This window comes from Strongyloides ratti (genome assembly GCF_001040885.1).
Source record: "Strongyloides ratti genome assembly S_ratti_ED321, chromosome : 1".
In the NCBI taxonomy this organism is placed as follows: Eukaryota; Metazoa; Nematoda; class Chromadorea; order Rhabditida; family Strongyloididae; genus Strongyloides; species Strongyloides ratti.
In genome coordinates, this window is record NC_037307.1 from 9,542,957 (window position 1) to 9,565,551 (window position 22,595).

At 22.7% G+C, this 22,595-nt stretch overlaps 4 protein-coding genes across 4 annotated transcripts; 3 read left to right on the plus strand and 1 right to left on the minus strand.

Annotated features, from left to right (window-relative positions):
• Window positions 1-371: 371 nt before the first annotated feature.
• On the plus strand, window positions 372-4,047 carry SRAE_1000296000 (Cation-transporting P-type ATPase family and Cation-transporting P-type ATPase, N-terminal domain and Cation-transporting P-type ATPase, C-terminal domain and P-type ATPase, A domain and HAD-like domain and P-type ATPase, transmembrane domain and P-type ATPase, cytoplasmic domain N-containing protein; the record flags this gene model as incomplete). Its single annotated transcript, XM_024650097.1, has 3 exons — window positions 372-447; window positions 545-1,121; window positions 1,200-4,047. 3 exons carry the CDS (start codon window positions 372-374, stop codon window positions 4,045-4,047), a joined length of 3,501 nt encoding a protein of 1,166 aa, XP_024503908.1.
• A 577-nt stretch (window positions 4,048-4,624) lies between these two features.
• Window positions 4,625-8,907, minus strand: SRAE_1000296100 (Protein mesh; the record flags this gene model as incomplete). Its single annotated transcript, XM_024650098.1, has 3 exons — window positions 4,625-5,051; window positions 5,113-5,734; window positions 5,853-8,907. The coding sequence occupies 3 exons, from the start codon at window positions 8,905-8,907 to the stop codon at window positions 4,625-4,627; spliced, it is 4,104 nt and encodes a 1,367-aa protein (XP_024503909.1).
• A 4,640-nt stretch (window positions 8,908-13,547) lies between these two features.
• On the plus strand, window positions 13,548-15,237 carry SRAE_1000296200 (Moladietz; the record flags this gene model as incomplete). Its single annotated transcript, XM_024650099.1, has 4 exons — window positions 13,548-13,770; window positions 13,820-14,422; window positions 14,531-14,611; window positions 14,654-15,237. 4 exons carry the CDS (start codon window positions 13,548-13,550, stop codon window positions 15,235-15,237), a joined length of 1,491 nt encoding a protein of 496 aa, XP_024503910.1.
• Window positions 15,238-16,643: 1,406 nt separating this feature from the next.
• On the plus strand, window positions 16,644-21,480 carry SRAE_1000296300 (Receptor tyrosine-protein kinase erbB-3; the record flags this gene model as incomplete). Its single annotated transcript, XM_024650100.1, has 2 exons — window positions 16,644-16,749; window positions 17,507-21,480. The coding sequence occupies 2 exons, from the start codon at window positions 16,644-16,646 to the stop codon at window positions 21,478-21,480; spliced, it is 4,080 nt and encodes a 1,359-aa protein (XP_024503911.1).
• Between the last annotated feature and the right edge of the window lie 1,115 nt (window positions 21,481-22,595).

A 22,595-nucleotide genomic window follows, 5' to 3' on the forward strand; every position in this document is an offset into this window, starting at 1 on the left:
ATTTATCACATACATAATTACTATTTGAAAGTGTAAACATTTATTTTTAACAAAGTATATTTTCTTATTTTATAAATTTTATTTTTATTTTTTCTGTTGTATTTTTTAAAATATATAAATATATATGTCTATATTTTATGATTAATGATAATCTCTTTTCTTTTTTCAATTCTTTTTTCCTTTTAAGGATTACCTTTATTGTATTTAAATATTATTTCATACATAGTATATATAATATATAAACTTTCATTACCTCCAAATATTTTGTATTTAATATTTTCTTATTTTGATTCATTCATTCTTTTTTAAATATAAATATATATAAATATATTGTTAACCTTATTTGTCAAAAAATATTAATAAATAGATCAATGTCTTCGATGACAGGTACTCCCACAAAAGTTTCATCAACTGAAGATGGCAATGTTAGTAAAAATATTGTGACAAGTAAGTTATATATTTTTATTTTAATAAATAATAATTATCAAAACATATGATCAAAAAATAATAAATAAATAATATTATTTTTTTTTTATAATTTTAGAAATAACCAATAGTCAATTAGAATCTTCAATTTTTCCAACATTTTTAAATAAACTTTTTATATCAAAAGTTTATTCAGATAATCAGGATACAGCAGGTGAAAGGAGGGAAGCTTTATCATCAACATTTGTAGAACATCATCTTTCATTACAAGAGATTGCTGAGATATATCCTGATTCATATATTGATATTAATAATCCAGCAAATTCTGATGGATTATCATCAACAGAAGCCCGTAAAAGACTTAAAGATGGTGGTCCTAATATTATTAAACAATCTTCAGAAGGACAGACATCAGATATAGTTATATTTTTAAAACAATTTCTTCATAAATTTTGGATTCTTCTTATAGGAGCAGCATGCCTATCACTAGTAACATATTTTTTTCATCTTACACAAGGTGTTGGTGATGCTTTAATGTTATATTGTGCTCTTATCTTATTTGGTATTGTTGTATTAATGAGTATATTAAGTTATATTCAGGAAAAAAAAGCTATGAAAGTATTGACAGATTTTAAAAATTTAATGCCTAGTAGTTCTCATGTTATTAGAGATTGTCAGGAAAAAATTGTTCATAGGTATAATTAATTAATTAATTTTTTTTTTAACATTATTTTTTTTTTATAAATAATTAATTATAAATATATTTATTTTAGTAGTGATCTTGTTGTTGGAGATATAATAGTAATTGATACTGGATCATTAATACCAGCAGATTGTAGAATTATCTTATCAAATGGTTTAAAAATTGAAGCATCAGCTATAACAGGTGAAGGTATAACTCATGAATATACTCATGATTCATGTCCAAATAATGTAAATATATTTGATGCTAGAAATATTGCATTAAAAGGAAGTTTTTGTATTGAAGGATCTGGTATTGGTTTAGTTATTAGAACTGGACAATATACAGTTCTTGGTAGAGTTGCTCATATTCAATCAAAAGCTCCAAGTAATAGAAGTAGACTAGAATTAGAAATATCTAATTTTGTTACATCTATCTCAATAATAGCTGTCACATCGGCATTAGTTTTTTTTATTATTGGTATAGGAATATCAGGATTTCGAAATATGGTAATTCATTTTGTAACTGGTTTTGTAATAATAATTGTAGCAAATATACCTCAAGGTTTACCTGCTACTGTTATGTCACAATTAGCAATAATAGCTAGGAGGATGGCAAAAATGAATGTATTTATAAAAAAACCAGATATCATTGATGAATTAGGTGCAACAACAGTAATATGTGTTGATAAAACTGGGACATTGACACAAAATAATATGACACTTACTGATTTATGGTATAATAAAAAACATATTAGTTATCATGGTGAAATGAAACAACCAAGAATTAGGCATGTTATGAAAATGTGTCAACAAAGAAAATTTCAACTTGAATCACCGTTACCTGATATTCTTTCTGTTATGTCTGTTTGTAATAAGGGTGTTTTTACAAAACATAGAAGTAGTTTTAAAAAATTATCAACATTACTTAAAATGAGAAATAAAAGTTTAGATAGCCGAAGACCATCAGGACCAATGAAAAAACGATTTACAATAAAAAATCAGGACACTGGTGAGGAAACTGTTAGAGAACCAACTATAAGAAGTGTCAATGGTTCAGATACTAATAATATGGAATTAACTATTGATAATTTATCAAGTGATAATAATAGTGATAGTGATGAAGATTCATTTAAAAATAGTGAAGGACAAAATAATATTTTTTCTAAAGATGGTATTATTGGAACATCTTGTGATGTTGCTTTATTAAAATATGTTGAAAATACAGCATCAGTTGAGGGTATTAGAGAAAGATATCATACAGTTTTTGAGATTCCTTTTTCAAGTTTAAGAAGAAGTCAATTTACAATTGCTAGAGTTTTAACAAAAAATCTTAAAAATGAAAAAGAAGATAATAAACTTGATGCTTATGTTGTTTTTATGAAAGGTGCACCAGAAGAAGTTTTATCTAGGTGTAATAAAGTTAAAATTGGTGATGAGGAACAAGATTTGACGGAAGAATTTAAATTAGATTGTAAAACAGCATATGAACATTTTGGTAATGAGGGTAAAAGAGTTATAGCATTTGCTATGAAACATTTTTATGCTGAAAAAAAGACTAAATTTACAGGAGATAGTAATAATTATCCTAAAGATGATTTAATATTTTTATCATTATCAGCTCTTATTGATCCACCACGTGTTGAGGTTCCTGTTGCCATAAAACAATGTAAAGAAGCTGGAATAAAAATTTTTATGATGACAAATGATCATTTAACTTCAGCAACAGCAACAGCATCAGAAATAGGATTAGTTGCACCAGTATCCGGTGATACAGTTATTAATATTAGTGGTGATAAAAAAAATTTTAAAAGAAGTAAAAAAAAAAGACCAATTCAATTAGAAAATCAGGATTGTGCTATTGTTGTTGGTGAACAATTATCAAAATTAACTTCAAAAGAATGGGATAATTTATTAAAACATAAAAATATTATCTTTGCTAGAACATTACCATTTCAAAAACTTCAAATAGTTGAAGAATGTCAAAAACGTGGAGAGACAGTTGCTGTTACAGTTGGTGGTAGTGCATCAGATGTTCCAGCACTAGTAAAAGCTAATGTTGGTATTGTTATGGGAAAAAATGTTTCATCTGATTTAGCTAAAACAGCTGCTGATATTATAGTTACAGAAAATAATTTTTCATCAATTGTTAAAGGTATTGAGGAGGGAAGATTACTTTTTGATAATCTTCGATTATCTATTGCATATACAATGGCTCATATTTTAGCTGAAATATTTCCTATAAGTTTAAATTTTTTATTTGGTATGCCATTAGGTTTAGAACCATTACAAATATTAAGTATTGATTTAGCTAGTGAATTACCACCAGCAATTTCATTAGCATATGAATCACCTGAAAGAGATATTATGAAAACACCACCAAGAAGAAAATCAGCAAAATTAGTTTCATATAGTTTACTATTATATTCATATGTTTTTACTGGACCTGTAATAAGTTTAGGATGTTTTTTTGCATATTTATCAGTATATTGGTCATATGGAATAAATTTATCAGATCTTGTCTATACAGAACAATATTGGAGTTCAAATTCATCAAATTTTACAACATCAACAAATATAACATTTACAGGACCAGAACAAAATCGTATTCGTGGTGAAGCATCAGCATCATTTCATGTAACATTAGTTATGAGTCAAGTACTTCATTTATATTTATGTACAACAAGAAGAGTATCATTCTTCAAACATGGTATAACAAATTTAATATCTGTTTTTGCAGTTATAATAGAAATATTATTATTAAATTTATTTGTTTTTACCCCAACATTTCAATATATCTTAGATATCTCAACACCCCCAACACATATATGGATATTTGCTCCTATTGTTGGATTTTATTTACTAATATTTAATGAATTTAGAAAATATTGTATTAGAAATATTAGGCATGGAACATTATATAAAATTTTAAAATGGTAAAATAATTTTCAAAATTTTTTTTTTCTACATACACATAAATAATGATAAAATAATTTATATATTAAAATGACAATTTATTAAAATATTAATTTATAAAAGTAAATATTTTTTTTCTGTTTTCTAATGAAATTATCCTATTAATAGTTTTTTTTTTCTGGAAAATATTAATAATTTGTTCTATTATCAATTTGAAAAAACTTTGTATTATATTTCTTTTATTTTAAAAAAAAAACTACTTTCAGAAAAACATTTATAACTTTCTTTAGAATTAAGCTAATAACATGCAAATTTCAACAGAAGATAAAGAAGAGTTTAGAGTATGATATACATAAATTTTCAAAACGGTTGTTTTTTTTTAATGAATCACTATATTAGACTGTAAAATTAACTAATATAATCATAAAATAAAATTTTTCTTATATTTTAAAAACTAAAAAAAGAAACTTGAAAATTTACATTTTTAGTATAAAGATGATAAAAATTATGAGACAAGAAATTTATTTAATTTATAAAAACTTTTTAGTTAAACATATAAATAATATTTTCCATTTTTTCTATACAATAAATTTAATAAAACTTATGTTGATGTTTCACGTCCTAAAAATTGAGAAGATTGTGGTTGTCTCAATGCCATTGGCGGACCTTGAAGATTTTCTGTGTCAATAAAAGCTTCATTGGTATATTCATATTCATATTTTTGTTCTATTTGATAATGTCTTATTGGTTGTTGGATTGATTCATCTACTACTGATAATGGAAAAATTCTTTCTTCTCTTTGTGGTACTCTATGATTAATATATGATTCTTTTTGTTCTTGTCTACTTTCTGTTGATGGAGGTATTATTTGTATATCTGGAACATTTCTTATCCGAACACTCCTTCTTGATTGTATAGGACTTTTTATATGTTCTGGTATTCTATTATCATATATAGTTTCATTTTGTATTGTTTCTATTAATTCATCATCTGTTCTATTAGTTTTAGTTATTTTACTTAAACCACCACTAAAAATATTAGGAAAAAAAAGATAATATAAAAAATTATTTAATCATATTATAAACATACCAACTTTCTGTTCTTCTTAATGTTATTTTTGTTTCAGGATGTAATGATACACGTCTTAAATAACATGCAAAAAATATTGAAGCAATAAAAAGTAATATTGCAGTACTACTTAAAACTCCTGTAATCCATTTTAATCCTGTTTCTAATGTTCTTCTTCTACACCATGTCCACCAACCAGGACTCCAAGTACCATTTATACAAATTCTTTGTGGTGTACCATGTATAAAGTATTCAGGTTTACAGGTAAATGTTACTGTAACACCATCTAAATAATTATTTCCTGGTGGATATTTAATAACACCAGGACCAGTTAATAATGCACCACAACTTTGTTTTCTTTTACTACCTTTTTCTTTTAATTCTAATAATTTCTTTTGAACTTCTAAAGTTGCCATTGCAATTTCTCTTCTTCCAGTTAGAAAATAATCATATTCACATTCATAAACATTTTGACATGCAACTCGGACTTCTTCTAATGTAAAAACTAGAGATGCATTATATTGTAATCTATATGGATCAAAAATTGGTTGATAAGAATAATCATTACCAAATTTTAATGGATCATATATTGGTTTGTTATTATCTTGAAAAAGTAATTTATATTTTGAACCATCTATTCTCCCTATAAATAAAATTATATTTGAAAAAAAAAAATTGTATTTAAAAAAAATTACAGATATTTTATTTTTTAATTATGTTAAAAAAAAAGTGCCAAAATTATTTTTATAAAAAAAACTTACATCTTTTACCAAATTCATAAGCATTTCTATTATCTTGTTCTGTTGGTGGATAATTTACTATTGTAATTTGTCCATCTGGAGACATTAAATCATCTAAATGATTGTCATTAAATGTACCCAACAATCCTACTGTTACAAATCGTTGAATTCCAGCTGAAAATTGTAATGTTGATGGTGGTACAAGTAAATCAGAAAAATCAGGTCGAACATTAGAAGTTGATCGACCATATTCATCGAAACCTGTACCATAATAATCATGACCTCGTGGAAAGGCATATGATTCATTAAATTGTGGTGGAAGAAGAACCATCACTGATAAAACCCCATGTGCTTCTTGAACTTGAATACCAACTCCAGATTCAAACATAACATGGATTTCTGATTGATTATGATTTCTTTCTGGAGATCTTAATGTTATGCCTTTGAATTTTTGAATTTTTAATTCTGGTGTATCAAAATAACAATGAAAACCATTTACAACAACATCCATTTTGTATCTCCATCTTCGGTGATCTTTTCTTGCAAATATTTGTACAATATCACTGTCATTTTCACGAGCTGCCATACCCGTAATGACAGTTCCCATAACTTCTTGATTCCAATCCGTTTTTGGAGGTTGCTCCATACGGATTTGAACCTGAAAATCATGTATTGCATCTTTTGCCATTGTAAGCATATAATATCCTTTTCCATTAAAAGAATATCGAGTTCCATCATATGTTACAAAATGTGGATCTCCATATGCTATACCGGCAACAGGTGGAATATATTCTTGGCATCCAGAAGTCTGTCTGCGCCAAAAATAAAATTCACAATTTCCTGCCCATTTACAACATTTTTCATATGCCATCACATCAGTATAGTAATTTGATAATGATGGCACATATGGTGGTCTTTTATAAGGATATGATCCTAATGGATGACTTCTTTGTGAAGTACCTGGAGAAAAAAATCTTAAATGTGCAGCATTCTCATAATCATCTGAATGCATTAACCATCCTTCGAAATCATAACAACAAACCTGCCCTGCACCTGTCCATGTTGAAGTTGTGGACATTACACAATGTTGAGCACCTTTATTATAATTACAAGATGCATCACCATCTCTGTCACATCCTATCAATGGCATAAAACGCCCAATATCTAATAAAGCTTGATCTAGTATACAAGGGCATGGAACAGATGGTTCCAAATCCATTGCATAATTGATTCTTCGACCATCATAATCAAACCAATCTTTACATAATTCTAATGCCCAATCACTTCCATATTCATATTCCCATACATCTCTGAAATACCATCCAAATGGTGTCATTTTACTCCAAAAAGCTCCATTAGATTCATGTTGATCTGAAAGAGATATTCTTACAAATCCAAATGAAAATCTTCTCCATGCATCAATAACCATATTTGTTCGTGCCATCGTTCTTGGATCAAATTCATAACTTCCTGAATTAGGAAGGCGTAAACCTAATGTTCCAACTTCTTCAAATACATGATCATCTGTATCTTCCCAATATCCCATTAAGGTAATATCAACTTGCGCATTGATATCATTTGTTAAATTATATGGTGCCCATTCTAATCTTAATTTAGTTGCATTCGCTGATCTCCAATTATTAAATACTTCTTTTGGATTATCAATTAATTTTACCTGCGGCATTGCCAGTGCAGGTTGAAGCAAATAAAATGTACCCACATATGGATAACTTTGTCCACCATCTCTTGACATTCTTGTTTGTACTAAACCTGTTCGAAACATTCTGTTAACAGGTAGAATACATTGCGCTCTTATCATACTTAATCTTTCACAATCAACTTGATATTCATCAAAAATTACTTTAACAACATCACCACCTCTTAAACAAGGTCCTGAAACATTAACTAGAATTCCACCAATCATTGATGCAGCAATAGGTGCTGTTGTCATGAATCCAACTGATTCATTTGAACATCCACCTGGAATTATTTGCTCATCAATTCTATATAACCATCTTCCAGGAACACCTACATTTGAAAATTCTTGTAATTTTAATACTCTTCCTTCACCTGAATAAGGTAATGGAGTCCAACCTGTTCCATTTCCACCATTAAAACCAGCAATAGCAGATTGTAATCCTCCTCTTCCCTGTAAAGCTCCAGCAGTATTAGATGAAGTCCAATTTATATGTGCATAATTAAAAATACAATAACTTCTGATTTCATCTGTTGCCAGGACAACTTGATATGTATTTGTCCATCTTTTTGCTTCTTCAAATTTATTAACTTGTGTTATTTTTGGAGCACCACCATATGCCATTCTTTCCCATGTTACAATAACTGCATAATCAGCTCTAAAACCATGAGCACCAATAATTCCTTCACGAATTGCCATTGTAATATTATCTAATAAATTTGGATCTTCAACACGTCCCCATTTTTGTTTATGATATCTATCATATTGTGTTTTAAACATATCAGAATATTGATCAAATCCATTCTTCATTAATGGATCACCCCATTCATCAAAATTTTCATATGCACGTGGACGGAAAACTAAACGATACCAAACATTAGATATTCCTCTTTCACCAATATATTGAAATTGTTGATCAGCATAAAATGGTGCTATAAAACTTGCATCTTTTTGTTCTGGCCATCTTGGATTAGGAAATGTATATGGTGGTTGAATAAATTCTGGATCAGAAAATGCTAATAAACCACCAGGATATATCATTGTATAATTAAATCTAAATCCATAAAAAGGAAAATCAAAATCAAAGTCAATTTGTCTATCATGATTAGTTTTTGTAAGTATTGATGCATCATGATATAATGGTCCATATGGAAATAAATGCCACCAACCTTCTTCCATTCGATGATCTGTATTTTCAAGATATTCATCTAATTTTTTAACATCTACATGACCAGGATTTGGTAAATAATTATATATTGGATTTTTATTTCCAAATAAATCAACTGTAGAATATTCTTGATATGTTTGTTGTGATAATATTAATAAAAATAATTGAAATAATATATATATAATTTTATTAAAATGTAAGTATAAATACATGATACAATAATATAAATAATAAATTTATAAGAAATATTTAATAGTTCATAAAAAAAAATTTTATATTAATAATCATATAAATATATAAAAGTTATATACTTTTCAAGTAAGCACTGTACCTTATTGGTACTATAAATAATTATCTCTTTTCCACCTCAATTTGAATTAATCTCTATTTTAATCTTCTCTTTTTCCTAATTATTAATTACTAATGTTTACTTCTATTTTATTTTCTCCGTATTTTGTAAAAAGTGACAGGTGCTTAATATTACAAATCATTTTTCATTATTATATTAAGAATATACTATAAAATTAGTAGATAATTAAATGAACTTTATAATATATGCATGATAAATGTTCACCTATATAAAATATATATCATGGAACAATGAGGGATATATTCTTTTTTCAAATAAAAAGCCGATTACTTATATTGAGGTTAATAATACCATCTGGAGTCAAGAAAATAAAATTTTATACAAAAATTAACAAATTATAACAACTTTATTTTACTTATAAATTTAATAAATGTCTATAAAATGAATTTATAAATAAAAAAAAAATAATATTATTCTTTTATCAATTTTTTATTTAATTTAAATTACTAGAAAAAAAATTAAGTTTTAATTTTTAATAAAATAAAATATAACTAATTTTCAAAGAAAAAAATATATTTCTTTTAGAATAATTAGAATAATTTCATTACCTGAAAAATTATTGGCTTGTTTTTTTTTAAATATTGAAAAATTAAAATGGTTTTCATCAACAACTGTTTTTTTTTATCAGCTTACAAAATCTGAAATTAAAAAATTACATGTCTAATGGTATATAAATATTTTAAATTTTTTTTTATATTTATTTTTTAACTTCAAACTTTTCTTTTTATCATACTTTATTTTAAATTTATTATTTTTTCTTTTCATTATTATATGCTATTCTTGAAAATCTTTTTTTTTTCTCCATTCTTGTGATAATTAATTTAAAGTATTTTAATTAAAAAAAAATTACTAACTTTTCTTTTTCAAATTTTTATTCTTAAAAATGAAACATTGAAAAACTATCATCTGCCCTTATAATATTTTTATTTTAACATAAAATGTATCATTCTAGTCAGTCATTGATAATGGATATATTAGTAAGTGATAGGAAGAAAAATGATTTTTATAAGACGATTTCTTTTTGTCAATAGATAGAAAATGAGCCTTTTTATTTCTATGTACAAATAAATCTTTAATCTTTTGTAAACGGGTTTTATATCTTTATCAGATACTTTCTTAATGTCATTTTTAGATATATTTTTATAATTATAATATTTGTATATAATTATCTTATATGGTATTTCATAACGGTACTATTAGAAATGTCAATAATTATATTTCTCATGAAATCTAATAATTAATTTCATATATATATATAAGATTTTAATGTAAGTTTAATAAATTTTTAAAGGGTAAAAAAAATTGTTAATCTAATTACAGGTTCTAAGATAAAAAAAAAAGTATCCTAAAGTAAAATATAATATTATAAAAAAAATATATTTTAATGAAGTTCCTGATTGTATAAAGAAAAAAGATTATATATACGATTAAAGATATAAGACAAAAGAAATATAAAAATAAATTTAATAAAAAAAAAATTAATTGTGTTTTAAAATATAAAAGGTTAAAAAATATTTTAGATAAGTGATATTATCTTTCTACAATTATTACATTAAATATTATTTTTATAAAAATATAATAACAAAAATATTTTTTTGTACATTATTATATTTATATCATTTAAAAATATTTTATTAAATTTTTTTTTTAAACAATTCTATCATAATTTATATTATTTGTATAATTATCTGAAAAATTAATATAAAAAGTATTATTAAACTTTTTTCTTATTAATTAAAATAATAATGTTGAGTAAGAAGAATTGTTATTTAAATATGTTACTAATTTACTAAAAACTAGTGTTATTCAGTAAATGACACGTAGTATAAAAATTAGCATGTATAAAAATTGTCTACAAATTTCAAATAGTATTTTAACAATAAAAATAATAATAATGATAAAATATATACATTATCATCTCTTTTCAAGGTTACTATTTATATATATACATATATTTATAAATATATATATATCCTTCACTAATTTGAAAAATATTACATCTTTTTTAATATATCATAAAGAAACTTTTTTTTTTAACATTCCTCATTAATTTAATGTTTTATTTTATTATAAAAATTTTTTTAACATTATTTTTTTTATTATAAATAATACATTTTTTTTATTTATGTTCCTATTAAAATAAAAAAAAAAGTTTATACATATTTATTATTTTAACTATATTTATAAATATAAAGAATTATTATTTCCTATATACATTATTATATACAATAATCAAAGTATAAAGGAAAAATTTTTTTTTTAAATAAATATTTTTATAAAAATTATTATAACTTGTCAAAGGTATTTTTATATTTAAAATGTTTATTTATAAATTTCCTTTATATTAAACAAAAAGTATATCTTTAAAATTACAAAGATAATTTTAACAGAGACAAAATGTATATTTTGTTAATTTTTAGCCTTGACGATCAAATATTATTTTAAAAACTATCTTCTATTTTATAATTAACTTTCAATATCCATTATTATTTGTAATATATAAGTTTTCACTATTAAGATAAAAGCAATAAAGTTCTGGTCGTTTTTATAATAAAATAAACTTTATGCACAATTAGTTTATTGTATAGATTAAGAAATAAGATATTATGTTGGCAATCACAATTTGTATCTATAAATATATATATATATTATCATATGATTTATTTATAAATTATTTAATAAAATATTATTTTAATTTTAATTTTTCGTAAAATTTTAAAAACTATTAATTTAATTAAAATAATAGTAGACATTTTTAGTTTGCAAAAATATTTTATGCTAAGTAAAAAACAATGAACATTCCTACGTTCAAGGTTCTACAATATATTTTAAATAGTTAATGATAATTAAAAAAAAAAAGTAGTGCAATTTTGATATCAAAAGAAAAAAGATAATTCATTTCAATAGTTTTATCTTTTAAATAAGTTACATTTTTTTTTAACTTTTATATTTAGCTTAAAATGTAATATTTTCATTTTTAAAATAGTACACCACATTGATATTAATAAATAATAATAATTCTAGATTAATTTCTTTTCATTATATATTTAAACTAACATTTTTCATAGCTAGTTATTAAAATAACACATTGATATAATATATATTATATGTATATATTAATTTCCTAAGGTTATTTTATTACATAAAAATACATATAAAATTTCTTTTAACCTTTAAATACAAACATATTTATCATGATTAATAAAATTATTTTCATATATTTTAATATTTTATATGAGTATATATTTTGTTTGTTTATTATTTTGAACATAATTTAAAATTATTTACAAAATGTATTCTCAAAAAAAAAAAACTATATCTTTTACAAAACATCTTTTATTTATTTATTTTTTTTAAATTTACAATCAAAAATGATAAATTTTTATTATTAAATTACAAATATAAATTTTAATTTTATTTATTATCATTTACCTATCATTTTATTTAACTTAAAATATATTATCTTTTTTTTTTTTGACGTCACAATTTAATGTAGATTAATTTAAATTTACAAGTTTTAAATATTTTTACAATTAAAGTTTCCTATAATGTTAGCTTAATTATCTATACCTAATTGCATCATTAATATTAACTTTAAACTTTATACAGACATATTAATATATATATTTTTAATATAAAAAATAACCAAAAAGCCTGTTTTTTTAATATAAAATATTTTGTAATAATTTTTTTTTATTCCAAATATCTATCATAAAAATTTAGATTATAATATATTTTTTTTAAAAAAAAAGTAACATTATTTTTTAATTTAATATTTATAATAATATAAAAGAAAAAAAAAAGGTGTATATATTATAATAAATCATCCTATATTGTTACATTTATAAATAAATATCAAACTTTCTCCATCTAAATAATTAAAAATGTAATAGAAAATTTAGATATGATCTACGTTTTTATTACAATACAATGATCATTAAGTACGAAAACTATTTAAATTACTTATCATTTACAATTCTCCTACAATCTTACTCTTTTAAATATCAACATATCTTAATTATCTTTTAAAATGTATATATAACTTTCATTAAATTTGCTATACCATCCATATTTTCTTCTTCTAAATATTTATTTGTAAAGTAACAAGTATGATCATGAAAATTTGTTAATATATTAAGTAATTAATATTTTTGTTTTGTTATATTTAACTTATTATTAAACTGTTTATTTCAGTATCTTTTTATAAAAATAAATATTATATATCCATTTAATAATCAATTAATTTACTTTTTTATTATTTTGTCTTATTTTTTTTTAATACATATATATATATATACTTTTTAATAAAGAAAAAAATTATATATAAATTATGCTTAACTTTTTTTTTTTTATTTATTATATATAATTTTTATTTAGATTTAACAAAAAAAAAAATAAAAAAAAGAATAGAAAAAAAATATATCTTTTTTTTATGTCTTACCACCAGAATTGTCATATTTTAGTTTCTATATATACTTATATATGATTTCTGGATGGTTTGACGCATTTCGTGAAAATGGAGAACCAACTTGGTTTCATGAAATCAAGCCTCCTCTTCCAACAGACATTTTTATTGTAGCTATATTTTGGTTATTTTTAACACCAATAACAGCATTTTTAATTATATTACCTGGTGTTAGAAATAGAAAAGGAATTTCTTCACTCTCTTTTCTTCTTGCAATGTCAACCGGTGCAACTATTTTAGGTAAAAATATATAATATATTTATATAATATTTTTATTTTTTTTTTTAAGTTTCAATATATTATCCAGGATGGCATCAAAGTAATGGAAGAATATTTTCTTCCTACAAATCATTTTCTTCAGGAAAAATTCATGCAAAAATTGGTGTTAAAATAGGATTAAAACATGTTAATATAACATTAACATCATTATGTAAAGATGATTTATTTGAAAATGAAACAATATCACAATTTTCAAATCAATTTTTATATAATGAACGTTTTCAATTTGATGAGGTATCAACATTATCAAAAGAATTATTAATAGCAACAAAAAAAGGTTTACCTTATCCTATATTAAAAATTGTTGAGTATCTCTCTGTTAATGGTGGTGGTTTTCCATGGGGACGTCAATATAGATTAGCTGGTTATTATGCATCCTTCTTTTTATGGGTAGCTTTTGGTTTTTGGATATTAAAATTATTTTTTTTATGTGCCTTACCACATCATACATTTCATGTATCATGTATTGTTGGAATATCAATATTAATTGCTGATTTGATATATGCTTATAATACTCCAAAATCATTAATTATTAAATTTGAAGGACCAAATAAAAGTGTTGTTGATTTAGTTTTCAGCTTAAGTACTTGTTTTTATTCTACACTTTTAGTAGGTATGTCATATATTATTAATATATAATCATTTTATCTTTTATTTATTTATATATATATATATATATTTTTTTTTTCTGTGATAAAATAAATTAATTATAAAATTATAGGAACAGGAACTTTAATATATGGAATTTGTGGTTGGATAATGCAAGATTATTTTGGATATCAATTTAAAACTTTTTTTACAGGTAATATAGATGACACAGTTCTTTTATCCAAAAAAAAAATAGATTCAAATTGGAAGATAGGATATTATTCTCAGAATAATAATAATAACAATAATAACAATAATGATAAAATAGAAATGGATAGAAAACTAGTTGATTATCAAAAAAATAACATATTTTCTGATTGTGAAAAGATAAGATATAAATCAGAAAATAATCATCTTTCCCGTCCTTGTCTATGGGATAGATATTCTCTCTCAATACCACAAACATTACAAAATTGTAGTGATAGTTTAAATGTTAAAAATGATAATTTTTCTACATCATTAATTAATGATTCACAACTTTTTGGAAAATTACCAGTTTCTTTAATATATATAAAAGAACATCAAGTCAAAATAAATGATAATAAAATAAAGGAAGATGAAATTATTGCTTCAATAATAATTCCAGATGATACCAATGAAGATGCAATAATTATAAATAATGCCAAAATAACACGTTCATCATCATTTACCAATGAATCAAGTAAAGAATCTATATGGACTGAGGATGACTATTCAACATCAGAATTTACATTAACTTATAGTACCAGTGGACAAAGTAATGAAAGTTCATTTAAAAAAAATATTCGGGTAAACGTATGAAGCGGATAACAAATTGTTGTTAATAAACATTCTACATTTACATATAATAGAATCTCTAGTCATTTTTATTCACAAAAATGTTCAAACATTTTTTTTTTAAAACTGTAATATAGATGTAAATATATAGATAAAATAAAATTTGATCAAGTTAATATAAAAAAGTTTTTTATTTGTAAAAATGTAAAAAAAAAAATATTATGATAAAATTAATTTATAAAAAGTCATATTATTTTAAAGTTCTATGAAACATATAAATTAATCTTTTAAAAAAGAGCAATTGACTATTAAAATATATATATATATATATGGTATATAGATAACTGGAAAAATATATATTATTTCTTTTATACAATAGAATAAAAATATTTATATGCCTCATTAAGTCAATCACATCATAGAGGACATATTATAAAACGTTAAAAATGCAATATTTTTTTTTCCAAAAATTCTTTTAGTAAAAATATCTTATAACTTACAAAACATAATAATTAAAAAAAAATCCCATCTCTAGTCAAAAGAAAATAAAATATTTTTTGATATAATACTTTTAAGCTAAAATCTTTTTAATATAAATAATGTAATATTTTGATTTGATATAATAATAAAACCACTTATTTTGTTAATATTGTTTAAATATTTTCTTAACTCATCATTTTATCTATTTAACAAAATATAAACTTTTATTCTTCATTTTACATTTATTTAGTACTCTCTTTTTAATATTATATGTATCATGCATTGATTTTGATAATTTTATTCTTATCAATCATTATTAAATCTTTAATTCTATTTATCTTTATAATAATCATAGTAAAAAAAAAAGTTTTAGGTAAATAATATTTATTTAATTTACCTTAACTTTTATTTGTTTCTTTTTAATGTTGCCGTCAAATTTTATAGCATGTTTTTATATTATTATTAAATGTTATGTCTAAGAATAGATATATGTAAATGTATTTCATAACATTTAAAATGTCTTTTAAATACAAAGAAATCATTTTTACCCTTAATATACTTTTTATTTATTTATTTATTTGTCTTTATTAAATAAAAATTTTTTTTCTTGTAATTTTTGTTTCAAAAAAAAAAAATGTCGGAAATGTTTTTTTAAAAAAATATATGTAAGAATGCCGAAATTGATATGTTAATGATTAGATTATATATTTAATATGTAAAAGTTTCTTTATAAAGGTCGTCAATTAAATAAGGAGACTTTTTTTTTTAAATACATTTATTATAAGATTAAAAGTATTATCTATGCTTGACCTGTGAAAAAGAAGAAAAAAAAAAAAGTTTATTCTTAAAATTATTTTTAGATTTATTGTAATAATAATAAAAATTGTAACTATTTGTAAAATATATTTATTTAACATTTGGATGAGTAATTTTAATAGGAGAGAAATAAAATGATAAGAAATATATTTGATAGGAAATATACTTATATATTAAGATTCTTACTTTTATTTATAAATATTTTTCCCTATATCTTGCCATCTGATGATGATAATTCAGGTAAGTTTATTAATAAAAAATAATAAATTTCCAAATTTTTATATTTTTATATTATTTTTAAAAATTTTACTCCTAAATACAGTCCATGCTTCATCACACTATCATCGTCACACTCATCACGACAAACATTTGCACTATCACTATTATTTTAATGGCTTACAAGGTTCGTCAATATTATTTAATGCTTCTATAAAAATAATCTATAAATGTATTAAAAAGGAAGACTAATTATAAATACCATTTCTCATTTTAATATTTAATTATACTTTAATATTATATGTCAATTATTTAACTATAATCTAAAAAAAAAAAAAAATTGCCTAATGGTATATATTAAAGAAATTGAAATTCTTTCTATAAAGAGAACAAATTTTACTTAAAATATTAAAAAAAAAAAGAATTTTTTACTTTATATTTTATAAATCATACTAAAGATATATATTTGCACAACATTTCACATGCTTCTAAAAATTTACTATCTTCTTATATTTATTTTTGTACTTTTTTTGGTTAAGTATATTAATTTATCAATAATAAAAGAAAAATCAACAATAAGTGAAAAGGATAATATTTTTAATTCTTCAAAATCTATTATTGAAAATTATAAAAATAAGTCTAAATCACTTATTAAAGTTGCTAATAAGAATACAGATTTACAAGTTTGTATTCCTAATACAAATGATTGTGGTATTTATAAAAAAAAAAATTTTTTTTTACTTTTAATAACATAACATTTGATTATTTCTTTTTTTTTTAGTATGCCTTGGAACAACAAATGGACCATCAAAATTGTCAAATTTAAGTCATTATCAAATGTTAAAACAACAATTTTCATTATGTAATAGGATATCAGGAAATTTAGAAATAACTCATATAAATGGATTAGAGGAATTGGCTGAAGGAGAGAAACCATTTGATTTTTTAAAACATATAGAAGAGATAAGGGGATATCTTTTGATATATCAGGTTGAAAATATTCCGGAAATAATTTTTCCAAATTTACGTGTCATCTGGGGTGATACACTTTTTGATCCATTACATAGAGAAGGTAAATATTCTATATATGTTGGTTTAACTGATATGGAAAAACTTGTATTTCCTAATTTAACAAAAATTGAAAAAGGACTTGTTGAGTTTAATCATTTTAAAAAATTATGTTATTTAAGAAATAAAATTGATTGGGAACAATTATTAGGACCACAATATAATAATCGTATTATATTTGATGTTGGTAATGAATATAATACATGTAATGATGATAATCAAATAACAGAATGCCATTCATCATGTAATGGTAATTGTTGGGGTAATTTAAAAAATGAATGTCAAATAGTATTTAAAAATTTTTGTCCAATATCATGTCATAATCATGGATGTTATAAAGATCATCATGGACATTATAAATGTTGTGATTCAATGTGTACAGGTGGATGTTTTGGTCATGGAAGAAGTAAATGTGCTGCATGTGCAAATTATATACAAGATGGTGAATGTGTACAAAGTTGTAGAGGATTAAATTATTATAATAAAATAACAGGAAGATTAGAAGATGCTAAAGATCCAAGATATACATTTAAAAGATATTGTGTTAGTGAATGTCCCTCTGAAACATTAATTGAAAAAGATTATTGTGTTACAAGATGTAAACCAAAATTTTTTTATAATATAACATTAGGTGATAGAACATGTAGAGAATGTGGAACATATTGTGATAAAATTTGTGAAATTAATGAACCATTAACAAAAAGAAATATTGAAAAATTAAAAAATTGTGAATATGTTGATGGTTTTATAGATATATCATCTGAAAATTTTAATAAATTTAATGAAGAATCATTAAATAAAAATGATTTAGAATATTTAAAAAATATTAAACTTATAACAGATTATGTAATTATTAAAACTGGTAAAAGTTCTATAATAAATTTAAATTTTTTAACAAATTTAGAAACAATAATAGGAAGAAAATTTTATATGGAACGTGTATCATTAGCTATTGTTCATAATTATAATTTAAGAGAATTACAATTAAAAAATTTAAAAAGTATTAAAAGAGGGCATGTTGTTATATCAAATAATGAAAAATTATGTTTAGCTGATACAATTAATTGGAATAATACATTTCCAGATACAATAAATAAAATAACAAAAAATGGTAAAAAAGAATGGTGTGAAAATAATCAATTAACTACATGTGATGATGAATGTGATATATCTGGATGTTGGGGTTCAGGTAATAAATATTGTTTATCATGTAAAAATTTTGAATATGATGGTGAATGTTATAATGAATGCCCACCTGATACATTTAGAAAAAATATAACATCAAAAGAATGTATAAAATGTCATCCGGAATGTATTGGTTGTACAGGTGAAACATCATATCATTGTATAGAATGTGTTTCATTATTAGTATTACAAAATGAAGGACAAAATTATTGTGCTAAAACATGCCCAAAATCACATTATTTATCAGGAAATAATTGTATACCATGCCATAAAAGTTGTTATGAATTTGGTTGTACAGGACAAAGTGATATACTTGGTGATGGTGGATGTAATGGATGTAAATATGCTAAAGAAGATATTAATGAATTTAAAGAACATTTATATACATGTCTTTATTATGATGGTAATGCTGAAAATGTTTGTCAAGATGTTGGATTAACAAATTATTTTACATCAACACATAAACCTAAAAATGGTATGAAAGTTGAATATTTAGTATGTCAAAAATGTGATGATGAATGTGAAAGTTGTAGTGGTATTGGTAAATCAGTACAAATGCATGATTGTAAATGTAGAAATAAAATTTTAATACAAAATTTAAATAGTTCAAATATTGATGAAGAAGAAATATGTGTTAATGAATGTCCAATAAATTCATTTTCAATGATTGAATATGGTAAACCAAATATTTGTCAAAGTTGTCATAGACTTTGTGATAATCATAAATCATGTTATGGACCAGAATTTTTTCAATGTGAAAGTTGTGAATATGCTGGTTTTAAAAAAGATGATGATACAATTATTTGTACAGAAGAATGTAATGTAGAATTTCCATATATTAATGAATATGATAGATTATGTTATGCAGAAGATGTTATTACATTAGCAAGGCATCGTCGAACAAAATTTATTATTATTGTTGGTATTATATTAACAATTATTTTAATAATTTTAATAATTGCTATATGGTATTGTATTAATTATCGTAGAAAATATCGTAAAGAAGTTGAATTAAATATGCCATCAATTCCTGATTATGATTTATCAAAAACACATGCAAATATGGGAAGAATTAATTTAATTACAATTGATCAACTTGAACAAACAACACAAATAATTGGCCAAGGTGCATTTGGTGTTGTTTATGCTGGAAAATGGAAAAATCCTATAAAAGATTGTAAAAATGTACCTGTAGCAATTAAAGTAATGAAAGCTATAACATCAATAGATTCAAAAGAAATATTAGAAGAAGCTGGAATGATGGCACAAGTATCAGGTGGACATAAACATTTACATCCAATTATTGGTATATGTTTTTGTGATACAGTACAAATAGTAACATTATTAAGACCATTAGGAAGTTTACTTCATTTCTTAAAAAAACATAAAGATAAATTAGGTGCTTCTAAAATATTATTATATTGTTTTCAAATATCTTCTGCTATGGAATATTTAGCACAAAGAGGTATGGTTCATAGAGATTTAGCTGCAAGAAATGTACTTGTTAAAAATATTAATCATGTTGAAGTAACAGATTTTGGATTAGCAAAAATGCTTCATGGTGAAGAATGTATAAAATTATCTGGAAAAGTTGCTGTTAAATGGTTAGCAATTGAAACATTAACACAAACAATTTTTAATCATGCAACAGATGTTTGGGCATTTGCTGTTACATGTTGGGAAATTTTAACATTTGGACAAGCTCCATATCAAGGAATATCATTATCTGATATAAAAGATCATCTTTTATCAGGAAATAGATTAGAACAACCAAATAATTGTAGTCAAGAATTATATCATACATTATTACATTGTTGGATGCCAAATCCTGAGGCACGCCCATCATTTACATTATTAAAAGAAACATTTCAAAATTATTGTAAAGCACCACATCAATATGTAACAGAATACCATTTGCATAATAAGATGGAAATAATTTCAAATTATGAACAATTTAAAATGATTGCTGATTTATTAAATGATGAAGATTTTATGGATCCACTTGATTATCAGGATATCTCTCAACGTTCACAAAATAATATTTCAGGTGGAAATTTCTTTAATGATTCACCTAATAGTCAGACTAGACCATTACTTCCAAGATATGATGCACCATGTGATAATTTAACTTCTTCAAGTTTAAGATACGGAGAACCATCAATTGGATATAAAAATAATAAATTTGATATGACATCTGATGAGGGAACAGAAAATTATTTAGTTCCAAAAGAGATGGATGAAGATACTGCTTCAGTGTATACAGATGTTGTAACAATAAATGAATATATGTCAGAATATTATAATGATCCTTCAAAAGTTCAAAAATCAGCAAGTGGTGGTAGAGTTAATGATTATGTTAATCAAAATGCTATTGAAATGAAAGTTTTAACAAAACAAGACAAGATTGATGAACCTGATTATGATACAACTATTGATAAAGACATTGAAATTATTAATCCTGTTCTTAATAATGAAAAATTTCCATCAGAAACATCAGTTTAATATAATTAATATAAATAGTATTGTATATAATTACATTATTTAGTTTGTTTTTTTTTTCATTTGAATTTAAATGAAATATATTTTTATTGTTGTAAATAAAATTTTTATAATTTAACTACATAAATATAATTTTAAATAATATTTTTAAAAAAAAATTGATATTTTATTTAACAGTTAAAACAGAAAAAGACAGGCAAGTTTTTATAAAAGAAAAATAAGTTCATATTTATAATATAAAAATTTGAGATTTTTAATAATTATTTTTTTATTAATTCTAAATTGAATATTAAAAAAAATGTATGTACAAATTTTGTTTTATAGTTAATAATATAATTATAATTTTTTTTTTCAATAACATCGAAATCATTAAATAATTAATATTATGTGGGGAGCACATCTATTTTTACTTTTATGTAGAAATATTCTTTATTTAACACGATCAAAATTATGGCTTCTTGGTGGAATAGTTCCTCCTTTTATGTTAATTTTTATACAATATTATATTTGTTCTAATGTAAGTATTAAAAAAAAATAATTAATATTATATTAAATTATTTTTAGGAACTTGAATCTCCTTCAAATAATGCTGGAAAAGTATTATTTCATGAACCTAATCATTTTAATATTAATGGAAATTTATCAGATATTCCAAATTTAGCAACACATTTTATACCATATGAATCATACAGTAGAGGAATAATTTTTTATTATGAACATATTGATAGTCGTTCAACACAATTATTTGATAAAATAAAAAATGAATTTAAAAATTTATATGGAAAATATGTATATATAAAAAGAATAGATACATTTGGTAAATTTATTGATACAATACATTGTAAAGGAAATGTTATAACATTAGATAATAATGAAATATTATTAGAAGGAGTTGTTGGTATTCATATACATAAATTAAGAAGAAATTCAATTAATTATACTTTTTATGTACAGGCACTTCCAATGGATGTATGGAATAGTGATAAATATTGGTTAGATCCATTTTTATATTATTCAAAAAATATTAAAATTAGTAATAAACCAGATCAACCACCATATTTACAAAGAGGTTTATTAAGTTATCAAGTTGCTTTATTTAAAATTATTTCTAATGTAAG